This window comes from Suncus etruscus, chromosome 1, assembly GCF_024139225.1.
Source record: "Suncus etruscus isolate mSunEtr1 chromosome 1, mSunEtr1.pri.cur, whole genome shotgun sequence".
Taxonomy (NCBI): Eukaryota; Metazoa; Chordata; class Mammalia; order Eulipotyphla; family Soricidae; genus Suncus; species Suncus etruscus.
In genome coordinates, this window is record NC_064848.1 from 112840823 (window position 1) to 112859382 (window position 18560).

The 18560-nt window shown below is 36.0% G+C and overlaps 1 protein-coding gene across 1 annotated transcript in view; it reads right to left on the reverse strand.

The window, feature by feature from the left end:
• Positions 1-265: 265 nt before the first annotated feature.
• Positions 266-18560, reverse strand: part of ORC5 (origin recognition complex subunit 5) — a 64892-nt gene continuing 46597 nt past the window's right edge. The window contains exons 13-14 of the mRNA XM_049783402.1: positions 10550-10662; positions 266-804 (exon numbers count right to left, since the gene is read on the reverse strand). Of these exons, the coding sequence (XP_049639359.1) occupies positions 759-804; positions 10550-10662 (159 nt within the window). The 3' untranslated portion in view covers positions 266-758. The remainder of the gene's footprint in view (positions 805-10549; positions 10663-18560) is intronic.

Sequence of the window (18560 nt, forward strand, 5' to 3'; positions counted from 1 at the left end):
TTTACTTATTCAGAATACTGTATTGACAAGTACTATGCATATACTGTACTACTGTATACAGTACATGAAGTTCCTCACTTAACGACCAATTCGCTTAATGACCGAGTCCTTGAAATGGAACCTGGTCGTTAAGTGAGGAGAATCTGTACATCATAGTTTCCAAGTAGGCTAAGAGATGGGATGTTGGCCTGTAGCTAGCTGATCAAACTACTTTTCCTTGCCTCTTGAAAAAACTCAGTGAAAAGATAAGCATATACCAATAAGATTTTCAAAAAGTTTCTATTTATTATATATATTTTGCAACTATCATCTTTAAAACGGTAGCCTTGCGAAAATCTGCTCTGGCAGGCATCTGTGGAGAGGAAGTGAAAAGACAGGGCTTAGATACAAGGGTTGCTGGCATGTTCAAAGTGCAAGGGGATAGTTCACAGAGCAAAATGTAGTCCTAAGTAAATGGGTTTCAGGCAATTTCAGTGTTAAGATAACATCATTAAGAGCAGAACAGATTGCGCTCAAACCCTGCTGTTTATAATTAACACGTTGCTTCCAAATACTCCAGGGTCCCTGGTAAATAGTCTTCTGCTCACATCCACTCAGACCAATCAGAGTATTTTCATCAGATTCCATGCTGGGCCAGCACCTGTCTGGACAAATCCAATAGAGCCAAAGAACTCCTCTCCCTGGCCAGCCAAGTAGTTAGATGAACACAGCTTGGCTTAGTCCTTGTCACAGTGTCCATATGGTTTTGAAGCTTGTTTTCACAAGAAATCATACAAGTATTTTATTATGTCAAAGTTCACCGTCCTATAAACAAAAACAAATACGTTAGCATCCTCCCCTCTCTTGACTGCTCAGCTTTGTATGAGTCCTTGGAAACACATGCTAAACAACTCACATAAAATCAAATATTACCATATACTATTGAGAGTATAACAGGATTGACATTCAATTTAAAAAATATCAGAACATAATTATTAGAAAGATTTACTTTTTTCCCCTTTACATGAAAGTTTATATTTTATTCTTAAAAAAAAAAGAAAGGAAACAAGTTAGTACTGTTCAGCGTTTGGTATTGCAGTTATATTACAGAGAACTTAGATTTCATTTGAAGGCTATTTGCTTTTTGTCTAACTAGAACAAAATAGAGATGGCAAACTATTTAAGTTAACTTTGTTTCAAAATTTTGTTTATCTCCCAAAACACCTGTGATGATATTATATAATGCAAATCCCATCTGTCCTCACTTGTAGTTTTTAATTATTCTCAGTCTTTTGAACACTGGTTGGCTTGTGTATATACTGTAACTAAATCTGTATGATCCAAGAATACGATACAACAAACAGATTATGTGAATGTATATTTTTGTACTCTGATGGCAGGCAGAATAAAATAGCAGGGAGAGAGAGAGACATGTAATTATTTTTCTTTCTTCAAACTCATTCTTCACTATAAATATTCAAGCTTGGAGGATTATTATTTGAATAAGTGGTCAAAATAATTAGATATAATGATCTAGCAATAAGTATAAAATTAAAGCCTTAAGTATTCAATTCTGCAAAAATAATCATCCATGTGAGAACAGCCTTTCTATATTCACTAATTATATACTTATTTATTAAACCATCATCAATTAATGTTTTTGTCTATCATTTTATAATACTTTCTAAAAGGTTTCTGAGCAAATGACTGACATATTAAATGTTTTTAAAAATCTGGAATGAGGAACTAAAATACTGCTGATGAAAACACATTTAAAAATAGCACAAATGAGATGCTATGGCTATTGTGATACCTAGTGTCAGACTCACGAATATCCTGCTTTAGTGCAAGAATGGCTCTCTAAAGAATAATAAATCCTTTAAAATGGTATTAAATCACTGCCAAAACAACTCCAGTTATCATTAGCAATAATAAAAAACTAAAAATAGTGGAATAAAAACTTTCTTATACAAAGCATAAAGACACAAAAGGCTGGTTTATTATTACATCATGAACCTATTTCATTCTTTCAACTTTTAACACCCTGATAAAATGCCTCTACCAAATTTTACTTTTTCAAATCATGATACTAAGGTAATAACAGAGGGATAGTATTGCTAGAGCACTTGCCTTGCATGCAGCTAACACAGATTTAGTTCCTGGCACTGTATTCAGTATCCTTAGCCCTGCCAGCAGTGATCAGTGCGGAACAAGGAGTAAACCCTGAGCACTTACCAGGTATGGCTCCAAAAAAAAAAAAAAAAAAAAAAAAAGAAAATCATGATTCTGACTAAAGAGATCTTAGAATATGCTATTTCTAGTCACATTAAAAAAAAAAAAAGAGAAGCAGACTGCATCTACGTTTCCAGGCACAATTTCTTAAAATGACATGAGATTTCACAACTAGAAATAAAAAGGTAATGTGAACTTTAAGCTCATTTTTATTGGCTTTTTTTTTTATTGGCTTTTAATTGGTAAGATTAGACAAAGCTAAAATTGAACAATTTAAAATTCCAACTATAGGACTAGGAACCACAGCTTGGTAGAATATCAATAGCAATGCAAAATGATCAATTTTTTATGTGGGGGTTGGGCCACACTGGGCAGTACTGAGGGGTTATTCTTGGATCTGCGCTCAGTCCTCAGGGGACCATATAGAAACCGGGTTGGCCATGTCCAAGGCAAATGCACTCCCCACTTGCTATTACTTCGCCCCTCAAATGATCAATTGCAAGACAAACTAAGAATAGTAAATGGGAAAAGGGAAACAGAATCGCAACTATGCTTTCAATAGCAAAGTAGGAATCTTTGTAGGGAGTAGCACAAGAAGAGAATATGGAGAAATAAAAATACTATGATATGTTAGGAATAGGGTCCCTTTGTGACACCAATAGTATAGAGTGTCTAAACTTTTCTTCTTTAACAGAATAAACAAGATTTAAAAAAGCACATAGAAATTCAAATGTATTCATTTTTAAAAGCTTCATTATATTCCATTTCTCTGCTTTGTGTCTAGGAAGCACGTAAGTAAAGTAAAACACAGTTAAGATTTTCTGATTTTCAAAAAGAATTGATACATAAGATACTTTTCTTTTTGTCTTTATCATTTTTGTTGAGGTGCTGTGATTTACAACAATGCTAATTATTCTTTTCATGCATACATCATTCCAACACTATATTCACCACTAGATAGCCCATTTTCCTCCACCAGTATTTCAAGGTATTTCAAGGATGCCACCCTTTCAGATCCCTTTTTTAAGAACTCTACCCAAAGTGAATGATAGCCTTTCTCTATTATTCCTTTACTCTCCCAATAAGTATGCCTGCACATACATTATTATGGCAGAATTTAAAAGGATAGCCATGTACAACATCAAAACCTATACCATACATTCCAAATATAACTTGGTGATTTAAGAACAGATCAATGATGTTGAACAAATCAATTGTGAATTGTAGGGCTTCCTGAGAAGTTCCAAAGGCAAAACTAGGAAAGTGAAGAAAAACCACTACCCCAAAATATGTCGTTGGTACAAGCAGAATTTCATGGAAGGGGTACTCAAGGTAGAAAGGAGATTGCTTATGGATAAAGATGCACTTTCAAGTTAACATATATACTCGAATATAAGTGTGCAACAAATTAAATAACCGGTAAAACATGGCTTATACTTGAGTATAGACAGTACTTCTCCCTGCAAGAATGTCATCCTACTGGGGCCGGAGAGATAGCATGGAGGTAGTGCATTTGCCTCGTATGCAGAAGAATGATGGTTCAAATCCCGGCATCTCATATGGTCCCCTGGGCCTGCCAGGAGTGACTTCTGAACATAGAGCCAGGAGTAACCCCTGAGCGCTGCTGGGTAAAACCAAACAAACAACAAAAAAAGAATGTCACCCTAAAGAGTACCAGAGGAAGATAAAATTTCCCTATCCTTGCAAAGAAAGCAAATTTAAATTTGCATACATGTGTTTCATATTCTTTTCCCTGAGAACCCACCCTTACTGTTCTTTCCTTTCTCACCCTTTCTCCCTAATGTCCTTTGCTTTAGCTAAGCATATTCAAAAAATAGCCTCTGGGGTAACATGGGTTGTTAGTTTTTCTGCCCATCCCTGCCTCCGGAAATATACATGCTATTTATAAAATTAAATTGTTTTCTGGGGCCGGAGAGATAGCATAGTGGTAGGCTGTTTTGCTCTGGATGTGGCCAACACAGAATCAAACCCTGTTCAAATCCCGACATCCCATATGGTCCCCAAAACCTGCCAGGAGCGATTTCTGAGCACAGAACCAGGAGTAACCCCTGAGCACCACTGGGTGTGACCCAAAGACCCATTCAAAAAAAACGTTTTCTCTTGAAAAAGTTTTAACTCTGAATGCTATGTACTTGGAATAAGTACATGCATAATATTATAATATTATGGTTTCTGTTTTTCATGGTTTTAGGTTACTAAAATTCAGGTTATTCCAGAACTTTAAGATTTAAAAGAACTTTTAATAGAACTTTAAGATTTGAGGACAGTTTTTGTATTCTATAGGAGATTTTCTTTTTCTTTTTTTCTTCTTGGGCCACATCCAGTTGTACTCAGGGTTTACTCCTGGCTCTGCACTCAAGGCTAATTCCTAACTCAGGGCTTGGGGGATTACACGGGATACCTGGAATTATACCTGGGTTGGCTTTATGTAAGCAAGGCAAGTGCCCTACCATTTCACTGTACTATCTCTCTAGCCACTAAATGAAATAGTTTCCAAAGTCAACATCTAGAAAGAAATGGTGTAAAAAGAAATAATGCTATGACAAATGGCCTATGAGTACTACAGAAATTAAGAATGATTACATGGGGCTGGAGCAATAGCACAGTGGTAGGGCATTTGCCTTGCATGTGCCCACCTGGGACACATTAAAAAATAGCCTCTGTGGTAACATGGGAGTTGTTAGTTTTTCTAATCCTACCTCCCCCGGAAATATACATGCATCCCATATGGTCCCTCAAGCTTAACAGGAGCGATTTTGAGCTCAGAGCCAGGAGTAACCCCTGAGTGTCACTGGGTGTGGTGTGGCCCCAAAACCAATAAATAATAAATAAGCCATAAAACTAATAAGAAAGAATGATTTCATGCAAATAGATTAATATATAACTGACCACACATCTGAATGAGACCCAAAGAAATTAGGATTCAAATCAACACTAGAAATCAGAAAGACCATTTGGTCAGTGTTAGCTGAGACCTATTCAGAAATCTACCAAAAATGGACCAGTCCCAGGGTCAGTATTCATTACTGATACTACAGTTCAAGACTTGCCCTTCCTAATACTGTGCTTCCCTGACCTTTCTCTATAAAAACCCTTTCTTGTGATCATGCAGATAAGATGGCTACTTTGAAAACATAGTAAGTCTTCCAACTTCTTTTTCTTTGGGGGGGGGGGAGAGGGTTTGGGCCACACCTGGCAGCGCTCATTGGTTACTTCTGGCTCTATGCTCAGAAATTGCTCCTAGAAGCCTCAGGGGACCATATGGGATGCCGGGATTGGAGTCATTCTTCTACTAAGAAATTCTGGATAGAGGCTGGAGTGATAGCCCAGCAGTAGGGCATTTACTTACCAGTGGCAGACCCAGACAGACCCGGGTTTGATCCCCGGCATCCCATATGGTCCCTGGAGCCTGCCAAAATCGATTTCTAAGCGCAGAGCCAGGAGTAACCTCTGAGCGCCACCAGGTGTGGCCCAAAAACCAAAAAAAAAATTCTAGATAATAATATGGGCCCTTTTATGCTTTCGTTCCCCAAACCAGCATGAGAGGATTGGTTGAGTGATTGAGGTTTTAATGCCTAGTGTCTGGAATAGCGCTTAGGGCTCATACATGTCAGCAGTATACTCTTATCACTGAGCTACATGCATGAAGGGCTCAAGTGCTTGCATGAAAGACAAAGGCCTTACCTCCATGCTACCTCTCCAGCCCCAAGTCTTCCAACTTCTAATCAGCTTCTTGCTAATAAAACTTTCTCTTATCCTCCTCACCCAGCTTTACATGACAATTTGGGGAAGCCAGCTTGAAGTGGATTCTGCTTGTGAGTCCAAGACAGAAAGGACCTGTGGGTTGTCCCTACTTCCCCATACTGATGCTGGCTGTCTCTTTTCTACTTCCCAAGGGTCAGAGAAAATAGCTGGAAGGGAGTCAGTCCACCAAGTGTGGCCACCAAGAGTGGGAAAGTCAATCACCTTGGGTTCACAGCCAAGAAGCTACCTTTCCCTCCACCTAATCCCCATTTCCCTGTGGAAACTGAGTGAGAAGAGCTGGACTTTACCCAGATTTGTGAACTGATTCATCTATGAGCAGCCTCTTGTTCTCTGTGAGATAGGGGGAACAACAGATTCTGTTGATGGAGAGAAAATCAGTTTAATTTGGTGAGAGTATGCAATCCAAAGTCCTGTTTTCAGGACTGGAACTCCCTGTCATTTGCAGAGCCAACAGAAAGTTTAACAAGACTCTGTGACCTCAATCTTCCTCCTTGGAAAGATTTACATTTGGAGGCGTTCTGTTTGGTTTTGGAATTTGGTTTTGTTCTATTTGAGTTTGTGTTTAGAATTTGGTTTTATTCTTTGTTTTGTTTCACAATGGGTAATTAGGCTTTAATACCATCTAAAAGTTTTCTGGGCTGTATCCTAGCAAGATGGTATCCATGAGTAAAGAGATGATTTTCTATTGTAATACTGCTTGGCCTAGATTGAGACAGAATTTGAGGAAAGATGGCCTGAAATAGATCTTTGAATTATTATACTGTATGTTAAAATTAGATTTTGTCAAAATCTGGTAAACAGACAAAATATCATATTACCCGGCTTCTTTCTATGTTATACTTAACACAGGTTCTATAGAAGAGAGGAAAATTGGAAAATTGGAAAATTTTTGGTTATTGATCCTATGAAAAGAATTTGAGTTTATAATTAAAAATATTTATTATGAAAAAACTAAATGGACAATAAAGGATAAAGAATGTTAAGAGTGTCCAGTAAAAAGATGTTTTTTAACACCCAATAACAGTAATATCTTGAGTAGGGTGTTTGCCTTGCACATGGTTGACCAGGGTTTGATCCCTGACATCCCATATGGTCCCCTGAGCTTGCCAGGAGCAATTACTAAAAACTGAGCGTTGCCAGGTGTGGACTAATAGAAACAAAAAACAAAAACAAACAAAAACTGCAGACCTAAACATCAACAAAAGAAATGGGAGTTAGAAAATACTGAAAGTAAGGAAATAGTGTCTTATTTAAATAAAAAAAAAAAAATAAAACCTAGGCATTTGTTAAACTCAGTTTAAACTGAGTTTGAATTGTTCTAAAATTGGTCTTAATTTTTAACTCTGCACAATATAAATCCAATCTACCTGGAAACAAAGGAGGTTGCTCTTTCAATCTGGGAGGGTCTACGTAATACAGTTTTAGTTGGTCAAGAGTGCTGTCATGGGATAGATTCTGACTAAAGGAAAAAAATAATATTAAAACTTAGAAGCGCTTTCTGGGGCTAGGAGAGCTAAGAGAGATTAGCCCAAGGCCTACAGTTTGGAAACCATGACAAGATGCATTAACAAGGACTTTGGACTCCTATTCTGGGCAGTACTGAATGTGGAGATGGATCCTGAGAAAGAGACTGATATCTTAGATCAGAAAGGCTATTTAAGCTAGATCTTAAATTGGCGGTCAAAACAATTTATATAATGACCTGTTCTTTCTGTGCTGAGTAAAATACCTGGCCACCCAGTTATCAGAAGGAAACTTTATCAATTACTCTAATTAGCATATTAGTAGTAAAGGGGAGAGAAAAAGCAGTTCTGTTCTTCTTAATAATTTTTTCATTTTTTATTAAAATATTTAAACACCATGATTACAAACATGATTATAGTTGGATTTTATCACAAAAAGAACACCCCCCTTTACCAGTGCAACATTCCCACCACCACTTGTTATTTCTCAGGCTTCAAAGGATAATCATTGAGGGCAATAACAATATGGAAGTGGCATAGAGGCAAAACAAAACAAAAATAACTGGCACTGAAATGCATTTGGCTAACTAAGTTTTGAGAAAAAAGCCAGCTAACATTAGAGATAATGCCAGAGTAAACAGTATTCCAAGGCAATAATTCTGATTCTAGGGCAAGAATATTGGGAGATGGAAGGTAAAGAAAGCAATAGGAGGTTAAATCAGCAGAAAAGATATAAACATCATGGGAATAGGTGAGATAAAGGAAGGAAATGATTATTCTTTGGACACTGCCCAGTAGAAAGCAGGGAAGAATAGAGAAAACAAAAGTAACCAAATAGTTACAGAGTTCTCAAGTTCTATGGTAAATTTCTGGGTCTATGGATCCTGTTCTTTTCTGGTAACAAACTAAGTGCACTTCTCTACTATCAATGATGCTCTCATTGGCTTTTTCACTATATGTTCATCACATCCGATTCCTACAAACCTAAGTCCTGTACATGAGGGTGCTGGGGAACAACCTAGCAGAGAAGGCTACATACCTGAAGTAGATATGTCTCATTCAAAGGTTATGCTGACAGACTACTAGATACAGCAAGTTTCAGTATTACTGCTTAGAAGCTATTGTTTCATTAGTCATATGAAGTACATTCCCCAAAAGTTCCTGTTCGATATCTTCTTTGTGGTTTAATCATAACAACACATTTCATGGTTCATGTTTCATGCATGTTTCAGAGTCTAAGAATCACCAAAATGTTCCATATAGCTATTATCATATCATGGAACTTTTCATTCGAAAGAAATCAGGACAGAGGCTGCCATCCTATTAATTTAAAAACCTCAAGAAGTAAAGTTCAATAGAGGAGATGTACAAATCCATATCCATTTGTCAAGCATCATTTTTTGGGCTTGATAAATACTGCTTCATGCTTGTATGTTACTAAGTTTGAAGTATATATCCATAATTTTAAAGTACCTAAGTCCTATACTAATTTTAAATGGATTTTATTTTATGGACCAACTTTAAAACATTTTAATATGAAACCTTCATATTTAGGAGGGCTCGAAAATAATGGTATTATTCAATGTATCAGTCTATAAGTGCACGGGCTCTTTTGCTACTCTAACACATCATCATCCAGTCGCAACCTTGAAGTGAGTCATTTATTCATTCATATAATGACTAACATTTTCTGTAATAGTGAGTACAACTCTGTAAGAAAGCTCTTTTTATCTTCAGATAGATCTAATTTGGACAAAAATGCCTTGTCCTATATCTTCTAATGTTCTAGAAATACCCAGAATTAGTTTCATCCATTTTGTATACAATATTCTCTGAAATACCTAAGACAGTTATTCTATCCTTCCTAACCAGTTTCTCTCATTTCATAAGGAATCTGATAGATTTCTTTATCTACTGCTCTACTGCCCCTTCACGATCACATGTATTCAATGCCCCTCCAGAGCAACAGCATAACTCCAAAGCAGAGCACATCAATTTTATTTATTTTTAATTTTGGGCCACACCCGGCAGTGTTCAGGGGTTACTCCTGGCTCTGCACTCAGAAGTTGTTCCTGGCAAGTTCAGGGGACCATATGGGATGATGAGAATCAAATCAGGGTTTGTCCTGTGCAAGGCAAACACCCTATTGTTGTGCTATGGCTCCGGACTCTGCACACCAAATTTGATGCATGTATTTACTCAAAGTAAATTTATTCCACAATGCCTAAATTAAATAAATTATTTCTATCAATGTTATTGAAGCCTAACTTGTAGGGTTTTTTTTGGGGGGGTGGGGGCAGCACATGTGGCAGTGCTGAGGGCTTACTCCTGACTCTGTGATCAGGGGACCACCATGAGTGGCCTCAGGGATGGAACCAGGGTCCTCAAAGAACAAGGCACACATCTTAAACTGTAAATCTTGGATCTCAAAGTCAGTTTAAAAAAAAAATCGAGACCACCCATAGTGGTACTGGGTAAGGGTATCAGTAATGCTGCAAGTGTTTAAATTCAACGGCTTGAACTATCTGTGGTGCTAGCAAGTGTTCTACTTCTTAATGTAGTTCCCTGGCCAAGCCAGGATTTTTTTGTAGTCATTTAAAATACACAAATTAAGCCAGCTCTCTACTCTTCTTGCTTTATAGTACATTAGATTTACATGGTTACTATTTACATGGATTTACATGGAAACTATTATTTCAACCTGTTATGGTCTCTCAATCTTTTTTTTTTTTTTTTAATTTTTTGGGCCACACTTGGTGACGCTCAGGGGTTGCTCCTGGCTTGGGGACCATATAGGATGACAGGGAATTGAACTGCAGTCTGTCTTGGGTCAACCGTGTGCAAGGCAAATGCTTCACTGCTGCGCCATCGCTCCGGCCTGTCTCTCAGAATCTTAATTTCTGTAATATAATACATAAGTCTATTCTTCTAATCTTATATAATCTGTAAACTGTTAAGAGTTTAATTCTATAGTGAAAAATTCATTCTTTTCTCTCTTAAATGGCATTACATCAGAAAGAACATTATTTTGCATAGCATATTATTTACATAATTCAAAGCATTTTTATACTAAGTTACTGTACTCTTACCTGGCAATAGCTCTGATGAAGTCTAGAGATACTGTGCATTTGTATTTTGGTCCATCAAGTTGATCATCATGGCCAACCAGAGTTAATAGCTGAAGGGTCACTAGAGAAGTAATCTGAAAATTAAATATTTTTATGAAAATAATCTTTCATAAGATTACAGAATGACCTTGTTCTAAAACATTTTATATTTTAAGACAACATTATGTAACCAAATTTAGAGAAATTTGACAGAAATTTTGAATCATAAATGTGTACTGGTTAAAGTTCTAGTTAATCAAACTAAGAAGTTTTGTTAACTTGACAGCTTCGTTTTATTAGTGACCAAACCTTACTATTACCTTTTATAAACACAAAAGAAGTAAAGTTCCTTTAAACATTTTATACTTTCTATCTAAATACCTCAGTACCCTCAAAGCTGTACTTCCTCAAGAAGTTCAAGTGCAGATTTGGTTTTTATTCAGAGTTGGGTTAGGGACCATTGTGAAAGTACAACAGGTAAAGCGTTTGCCTTGCACCTCGAAAGACCAGGGTTTAATCCTCAGTAACCCATATGGTCCCCAGAACACTGCCAAGAATATTTCTGGATAGCAAAGCCAAGAGTAATCCCTAAACACCACCAGGTGTGACCCAAAACCAAAACAAAAATGAGTTAAGGAGAAAGAAAATGCAATCCTCAGATCTGGACTTAAGATCTGGACTTAGTCTTGTTTTAAAACTCATCATCAGTCAACAAAATCACACCTGTAAGTATATTAAAAGACAACTGACTAATTGGAAAAAAGTGAAGTCCACTATATTTAAACTGTTTAAAAAAGGTAAATATAAAACAGAAAAATATGGTAAAGATAAAAGGAAAAGGTCAGAATGAGACAGATCCAATGGTAACTAAAAAGAAAATTAATGTTAAAGGCTTACTTAAATAATAAAGTACAGGTAGGTAATGAACTCTTATTTCTGATAAGCTGAGTTGCTTGAGGCCTTAACTATAAAGAAATAAGAAATAATGAGCTTGTTGGAGGAGAGTAAGTATAAGCTGGATGTCGAGAAAAACTCAACCTTATTTCAGAAACAAGCAGGAAATCAGGAAGAGAAGGTTGATCTGAAATTTTAATGAACAGGAGGATAAATAGAAATGTGTTAATGAAGTCTCCATGGAAAACCACATTTGTTAACAAATTCATTTTACATTTCTAAAAGGTATTCATTTTCTAAAGTGCTCAGTACTAGTCATTCAAAACTTACATTAAATCTCCCTTTACTACCAAAGGCAGGTTTCTTTAGTAGCTGTTTTTAATAAAACATTATCTTTTACATGCTATAGGTATTGCATTATAATATTTCTAATAACTTCTCTTTTTGTGATCCAAATACTCACATATTTAACGCAATTCTTTTTTTTTTTTTTTTTTTGGTTGTTGGGCCACACCGATGGCGATCAGGTGTTACTCCTGGCTATCTGCTCAGAAATCGCTCCTGGCAGGCAAAGGGGACCATATGGGACGCCGGGGTTCAAAACAACCACCTTAGGTCCTGGGTCGGCTGCTTGCAAGGCAAACTCCACTGTGCTAACTCTCCAGCCCTTAACTCAATTCTTTAGTCCAAATTGTATGTTGTTACTTTCCCCCCACATTTTTCATAAACACAAATCTGTTAGCTTACTTAAATTTGAGTATATTTAATTATCTTACATTCTTATTAATTTATCACCTTGAATATAATGTACTTCCAGAAGCAAAAATTTGACAAGACTCTGATGAAATCACTTGCAACTCTATAAGAATTCAATAAATAATTATAAATAACAAACTACAAAGATTGCAAGATACAGTAATCCAGGGTAGTTAAAATATTAATAACTTTGGGAATTGTCTATTTAATAAGTTAACACATGAAAAATCTAAGCTAAAATATAGCAATTATAATGTGATCTTCCACATTTAGAATTACTAATCTCAGAAATCTTGTAAACTTTGTCACAGGAATGAACATAGATATATATATATATATATATATATATGTTTAAGAAAACATCATATAAAAGCACTGAAAAAATGTACCGATAATTTAAAAAGTACTTGCTAGTTTATTAAAATATTCTAAGAGTAAAATGATTAATTTATGAGGACATTTCTAATCTCAAGCAGATCAATAACTAAGCAAACTTCTGAAAAAATTCAGAAACTTTTAGAAAACTACTCCTATATCTCCCTAAAAAAGAGCAACCCTCCTCTATGTTACCCAATAATTAAAGTTATCTAATTTCTATTTCCAACTGAAACTCAGAGGACTTGCTTAAGGTACCATATAAGATAAATGAGACTTCTTGAAATATTGATATACTTCTTGCCCAATTTTAAATGTTCATGACAATGTGATGAAGTTGTATCTCCAGGCTATCTGTCATGAACCCATAATCAGTCTGGTATGATCAATGGGAATATTACAGACATCTCTAGACAGTGAAGGCAGCAAGAACCAGATCACAATGGAATCTCAGTTTGTGTGTATGTGCACAAGGTGAAGATGTTTATTTGCTGCAGCAACTGAAAATTCAGAAAGGAACTCAACAGTCAAAGAAAAGAGATATAAAAAGTCATGTCTCTGGGCAAAGGTTTCTCTAAGATGTGAAAATACATTCTCATATGTTCCAAAATAATTTTTAGCACTGTTTAATTTGTAGAAAACATCACATGCAATTGAACTTTGAATTATTAAGGAATGTATTTCATTAGTAAGTACTAAATGATTCAAAACAGAGTGGGGAACAGTCCAAGAGGAATTTTGGTTCAGACAAAATGACAGAGACTCTAAAATATTTAGATTTTCTCTGCTATATTAAGTACAAATATAAACCTGGGAAATAACTTACAAGGTAACCAAAGGAGGACCCTAAGAGTGGAGAAAGAGGAAGGCGCCCATACTCAGAGGGAACAGCACTGTAACATTAAAGAGGTGGGTTGTTTCATGACTCCCATCCAACAGCAGATGCAGGCCAGCACTGCTGCCAAACCCTACCACATGAAATAAAGCTTCAAGTAGGCTTATTTCTTTCCTGAAATAAATAAATCTTGCCAAAAATATCTAGCAATAATGAATTCTTTTATCTAGTAAACTGTCCTTTGTGAATGAAGTAGAAATTGAGACATTTTTTCCCTCAAAGAAAACCAAAGAATCTGTTATGACAGGACCTATCTTTAATGCTTTTTTTGGGTTTTGGGCCACATCCGGTGACACTAAGGTGTTATTCCTGGCTATGTGTTCAGAAATCGTTCCTGGCTTAGGGGACCATATGGGACGTCGGGGATCAAACCAAGGTCTGCCCTGGATCAGCCGCGTGCAGGCAAATGCCCCACTGCTGCGCCACTCTGCCCTGCATCTTTAATGCTGGGGCACCTAGGACCATATAAGATGCTGGGATCAGGAATCAAACCCAGGTCAGGTGCATGTAAGACAAATGCCTTACCCACAGTACTATTTCTGGCTCAGAAAAATTTCTTAGAGGGGCCAGAGAGATAGCACAGCGGTAAGGCGTTTGTTTGCCTTGCATGAAGCAGATCCAGGATGGATGGTGGTTCAAAATAGTCCCCCAAGCCAGGAGCAATTTCTGAGCACAAAGCCAGGAGTAACCCCTGAGCATAACCAGGTGTGGCCCAAAAACTAAGAACCAAAAAACAAAACAAAACAAAAAAACCATTTCTTAGATATTTGTGGATTAAAGTTTATTTACAAAACAATAACTACAAATTATGCAAAATATATAATACTTGAGAAAATTAAAAATTATGATAGAAATTTAAGAACTTTAAAGAAGTCTTTCCTAGAACAGTAGAATCCTTCTTTAGGAATCTTGTTTTAATTACCTAAGTAAAATTCAAGTTTTATGAGGAAATTATTATTCATCCTCTTAGTTTCCACTACCTATGAATGTTGCCATCAATCAGATTTGGTAGTGGTGGGATTAGTGGCCTCCCAAATAGCACTGGTTAAACTCTGTTTTGTGCACTCCCATGTTCTTTGTTCTCCTTCATGTTGAGTCTGAGTTCTGATAATGTCTTAACAATAGGAGTTCATGCACCTAAGTGAAGATTTTTCTCCTTAATCTGAGAGGCAGTTACTAACAAGCTTCAGCTGGAACTGCTTGGTGTTAAAATAGTGTGAACCTGTTCCTGGGCTAATAAACTGTTTTTTCTGCCAACAAAAGAAAATCAATTTACAACTGTAATTAATTCTTAACATGATCGTTATTTTTATAATATAATGGATTGGTGTAAATGTCAACTGATTTATGACATGTCTCATAACTGCATATCCTGGAGAATAACCACAATCTGAAGCATATTGTTTAAAATAAGGAACTTAATATGTGATATGTCAGTGTCTGAGGGCCACAAAACCCAATATGAAACATGACTGATCTGAATTCAGGCCATGCAATAGCTAATAAGCATATGGTATACACTAAAAAAGTTCAATTGTCATTTTACACATACAAGGTGCAAATATTAAATTCATAATGTAAAACATAAGCAAATAATATCTGTCAACTTTAATCAATTTTCAAATCAATACAGGTGAGAGAGCTCGAGAGCGAGAGAACAAGAACAGAGTGGGTAGGATGCTTGCCTTGCAAGTAGCTGATCTGAGCTCAATCTCTAGTACCATATGTTTCCCTGAGCCTGGTTAAGAGTGATCCATGAGCATAGCTGGGTGTGGCCCCAATCAAAATCAAATAAAAAACCTAAAAGTTAAATTATTACTACAAACATTAAAAGCCAGAGAAAAGAGGACAATAGATAATACAATCCTATCTAGGTAATCCTAAGAGAGTTCCTTTCTTATTTCTAACAATAAAGGCATAAATGCTTCTGGTCTAAAACTTCAATTATCTACTATCAATTTTCTACTAATATTCTTGATAATAGATAATTAAATTCTTAGAACCCAAGGTAGGAAGCAGTTAGGTTCTAGATTTGTTCTGGAACTGAGGACCTAAATATCTTTTCTTGGGAAGGTGGAGGGGGAAGGTTTTGTGGTAGAACCAAGTACTGAAAGATATCTATATACAGGTATGTTGAGCTGATCTCCAAGACTACAAACAGTAAAGTTAATAGTAAAGAAAACAAGGCGAATTGTTTTTGGATCTTCCTCTTACAGCCTCTGCTTACGAACCAAAATTTTTTTCAAACATCTTTTTAGCAAAGTATTTTGAAACAGCACATATGCTCACACTATAGCTTGTACAATCATTTACTTCCTAATTTGTTCTTATTAAAACTCTTTCCCTTGTTAAAATTACCTAGGGCATCTTTTTGCCTACGTAATTATATACAGAGTACAGATTTTCTTAAACAGAAATGTAAAAGCACATACTTTTACATACTTCATGGTGTGTATTCTTTTTTATCTTTCTGTCATTGTTTGTTTTGGGGCCACACCTGGTGGCGATCGGGATTATTCGTGGCTCTGTGTTCAGAAATCGCTCTTGGCAGGCTCAAAGAGACCGAATGGGATACCAAGGATTGAACCTAGGCAGGTCCCAGGTCGGTTGTGTGCAAAGCAAATGCCCTACTGCTGTGCTATTGCTCTGGCTCCCTATGGTGAAGTTTGCCAAATGAAACAAAGTTTCTTAGTATGTGCTAAATATAATTTTCAATAAATTATGAATAAAGAATAAATAATTGGCAAATGTACTGAAAACAATACTTTCAGGAGTTATAAACCACCATAATAGTATAAGCTATTATAAACTATTGCTACAAAAATAAAGTATCAATGTATCACTTTACTGAAAAGCTGAAGGCAGAATTAATGAAAATGTACTTTACATGTCACCCTTAAGCAATGCCTCCTTTTTACCCATAGTTTAGTAAAACATTCCTACTGATGATACATTCACACAGGAAAAGTGAATGTACTGGAAAAAATTTAACACTAGATTTATGAAATACAACAGAAGAGGAAGTATCAACATTTTTTTACATATGAAAACAGGAAACAACCTTTGTTCCCTGGGCAATATAGTAAAAACACTATGCCTCTGATTATCTTTGATAACGATTAATATTGCTATACCTTAAACAATAGTGCAGCTAATAGAACACAAATTATAGAACACAAAGCAGCTGAAATAGGCACCTACTGCAGAGTGGACTGGTGGCAGAATAGTAATACATCTGCACCAGGGGCAACAGGAGATTTGAGAATCTAATTTATTGCACCAGTGGAGACTGGGCTCCGTGGTGGTGGGGTTCTCAGATGTTAAAGGGCCCAGGCAGCTCTTGCCCTAGCATCCCCACTGACCTATTCATCAGGGACGATTGCTTTCAGTAAGGCTCCTTTTACCATCTCTGGGGTGGAAGACCTCATAGTCTCAATTATGCTTAAGTAATAAGCAGAAGAATTATTAGAAAATGTTTATCATTCAAGTATTTTCTTGGAATTTACATAATTACCTTAATAGCACCAGGTATTTCAGTTAGCTATTAGAATCACTGAAATACTGGAATAAGCTAAATGAAGCAGAAAGAAATTGCACAAGAAAACCAGAGAATTATAATAAATGTGTCTTCTGTTCGTTTATAAAGATGAACTTCACGTTCAAACCAATTTTCATCAATGACATATAGCTATATTTTAGGATTTTTTTTTTTTTTTTTTTTTTTTTGGTTTTTGGGTCACACCCGGCGGTGCTCAGGGGTTACTCCTGGCTGTCTGCTCAGAAATAGCTCCTGGCAGGCACAGAGACCATATGGGACACTGGGATTCGAACCAACCACCTTTGTCCTGGATCAGCTGCTTGCAAGGCAAACACCGCTGTGCTATCTCTCCGGGCCCATATTTTAGGATTCTTAACTAACCCATACATGCACTAGATATTTGATCAACTCTGATCTCTGGTGGTATATGACTAGCATGTGATAAATGCAATTATGTTCTGTAGAGAAAGAAAATGATAACTATAATATAGGAACTAAATTTTTAGGTACGGGAATTGTATAAGTTAACTTGATTAAAGTACTTTTCACTAAAAAGAAATAAAAGTTGTCTGAAATATATACAAAAAGATAAAAACTATGATTTTAATAAAATATTTTTATATGTAAGCATTTAACTTTTTAAGTTTTAATTCTTAACAAAGGATTGTTTGAGATCTACCAATAAACATAACTAACTGTAAATTACTTATAATTATATTGCAGCTAACCCCAGTTCCATCCCCAGTGTCCTATATGATCCCCAATACATGAAGAGGGGACAGAGGGATGTGATCCCAAAACCAAAACAAAATCAAAACAACTAACCAACCAAAAACCGGCTTCTCTCTCTTATCTCCCAGTTGTTCCCTTAATATTAATTCAGAGAGCACTGCTTCTTATAACAATGAAATAACTAATTCTCAGTTTAAAAACTAAAATTCTTTACACTAGTATTTTTTAATTTGGAATTTTATTATTAAATAAATAATGTGAAGATAAGTACAGTATACTAAAAGAAAGAAGTTAAAACACTGAATATTTATTACTTAAATTATTTTTTTAATTTTATTTTATTTAAACAATGACTACAAATATTACTGTAGTTGGAATTCAGTCACCAAAAGAACATCCCTTTCTCCAGTGCAATATTTCCACCACCAGTACATCACATCTCCCTCTACCCACCCCCTGCCTGCCTGTATTTCAGACAGGCATTTTACTTCTCTCACTTATTAACATTGTCATGGTAGTTATTATAAACTAGTATATTTTAACTTTACTACAGAAATACTTCTACTTCAAGCAAATGTTAGAACAATATAGAATACCATACTTGAACAATCTGACACAAGTGAGAAGTTATTTTTTAAAAAATACATAACTGGTAAATAAATCTATAAAAATGAGAACTACTACAAAATAAATCCTTTGGTTTGGGGGCCCTATGTTAGAAAGGGGCTGTGTTAGAGCCACACCCAGAGGTACTCAGGAGCTATTCTGTTCTCAGTAGTGACCTCTGGTGGTGTTAGAGAGAT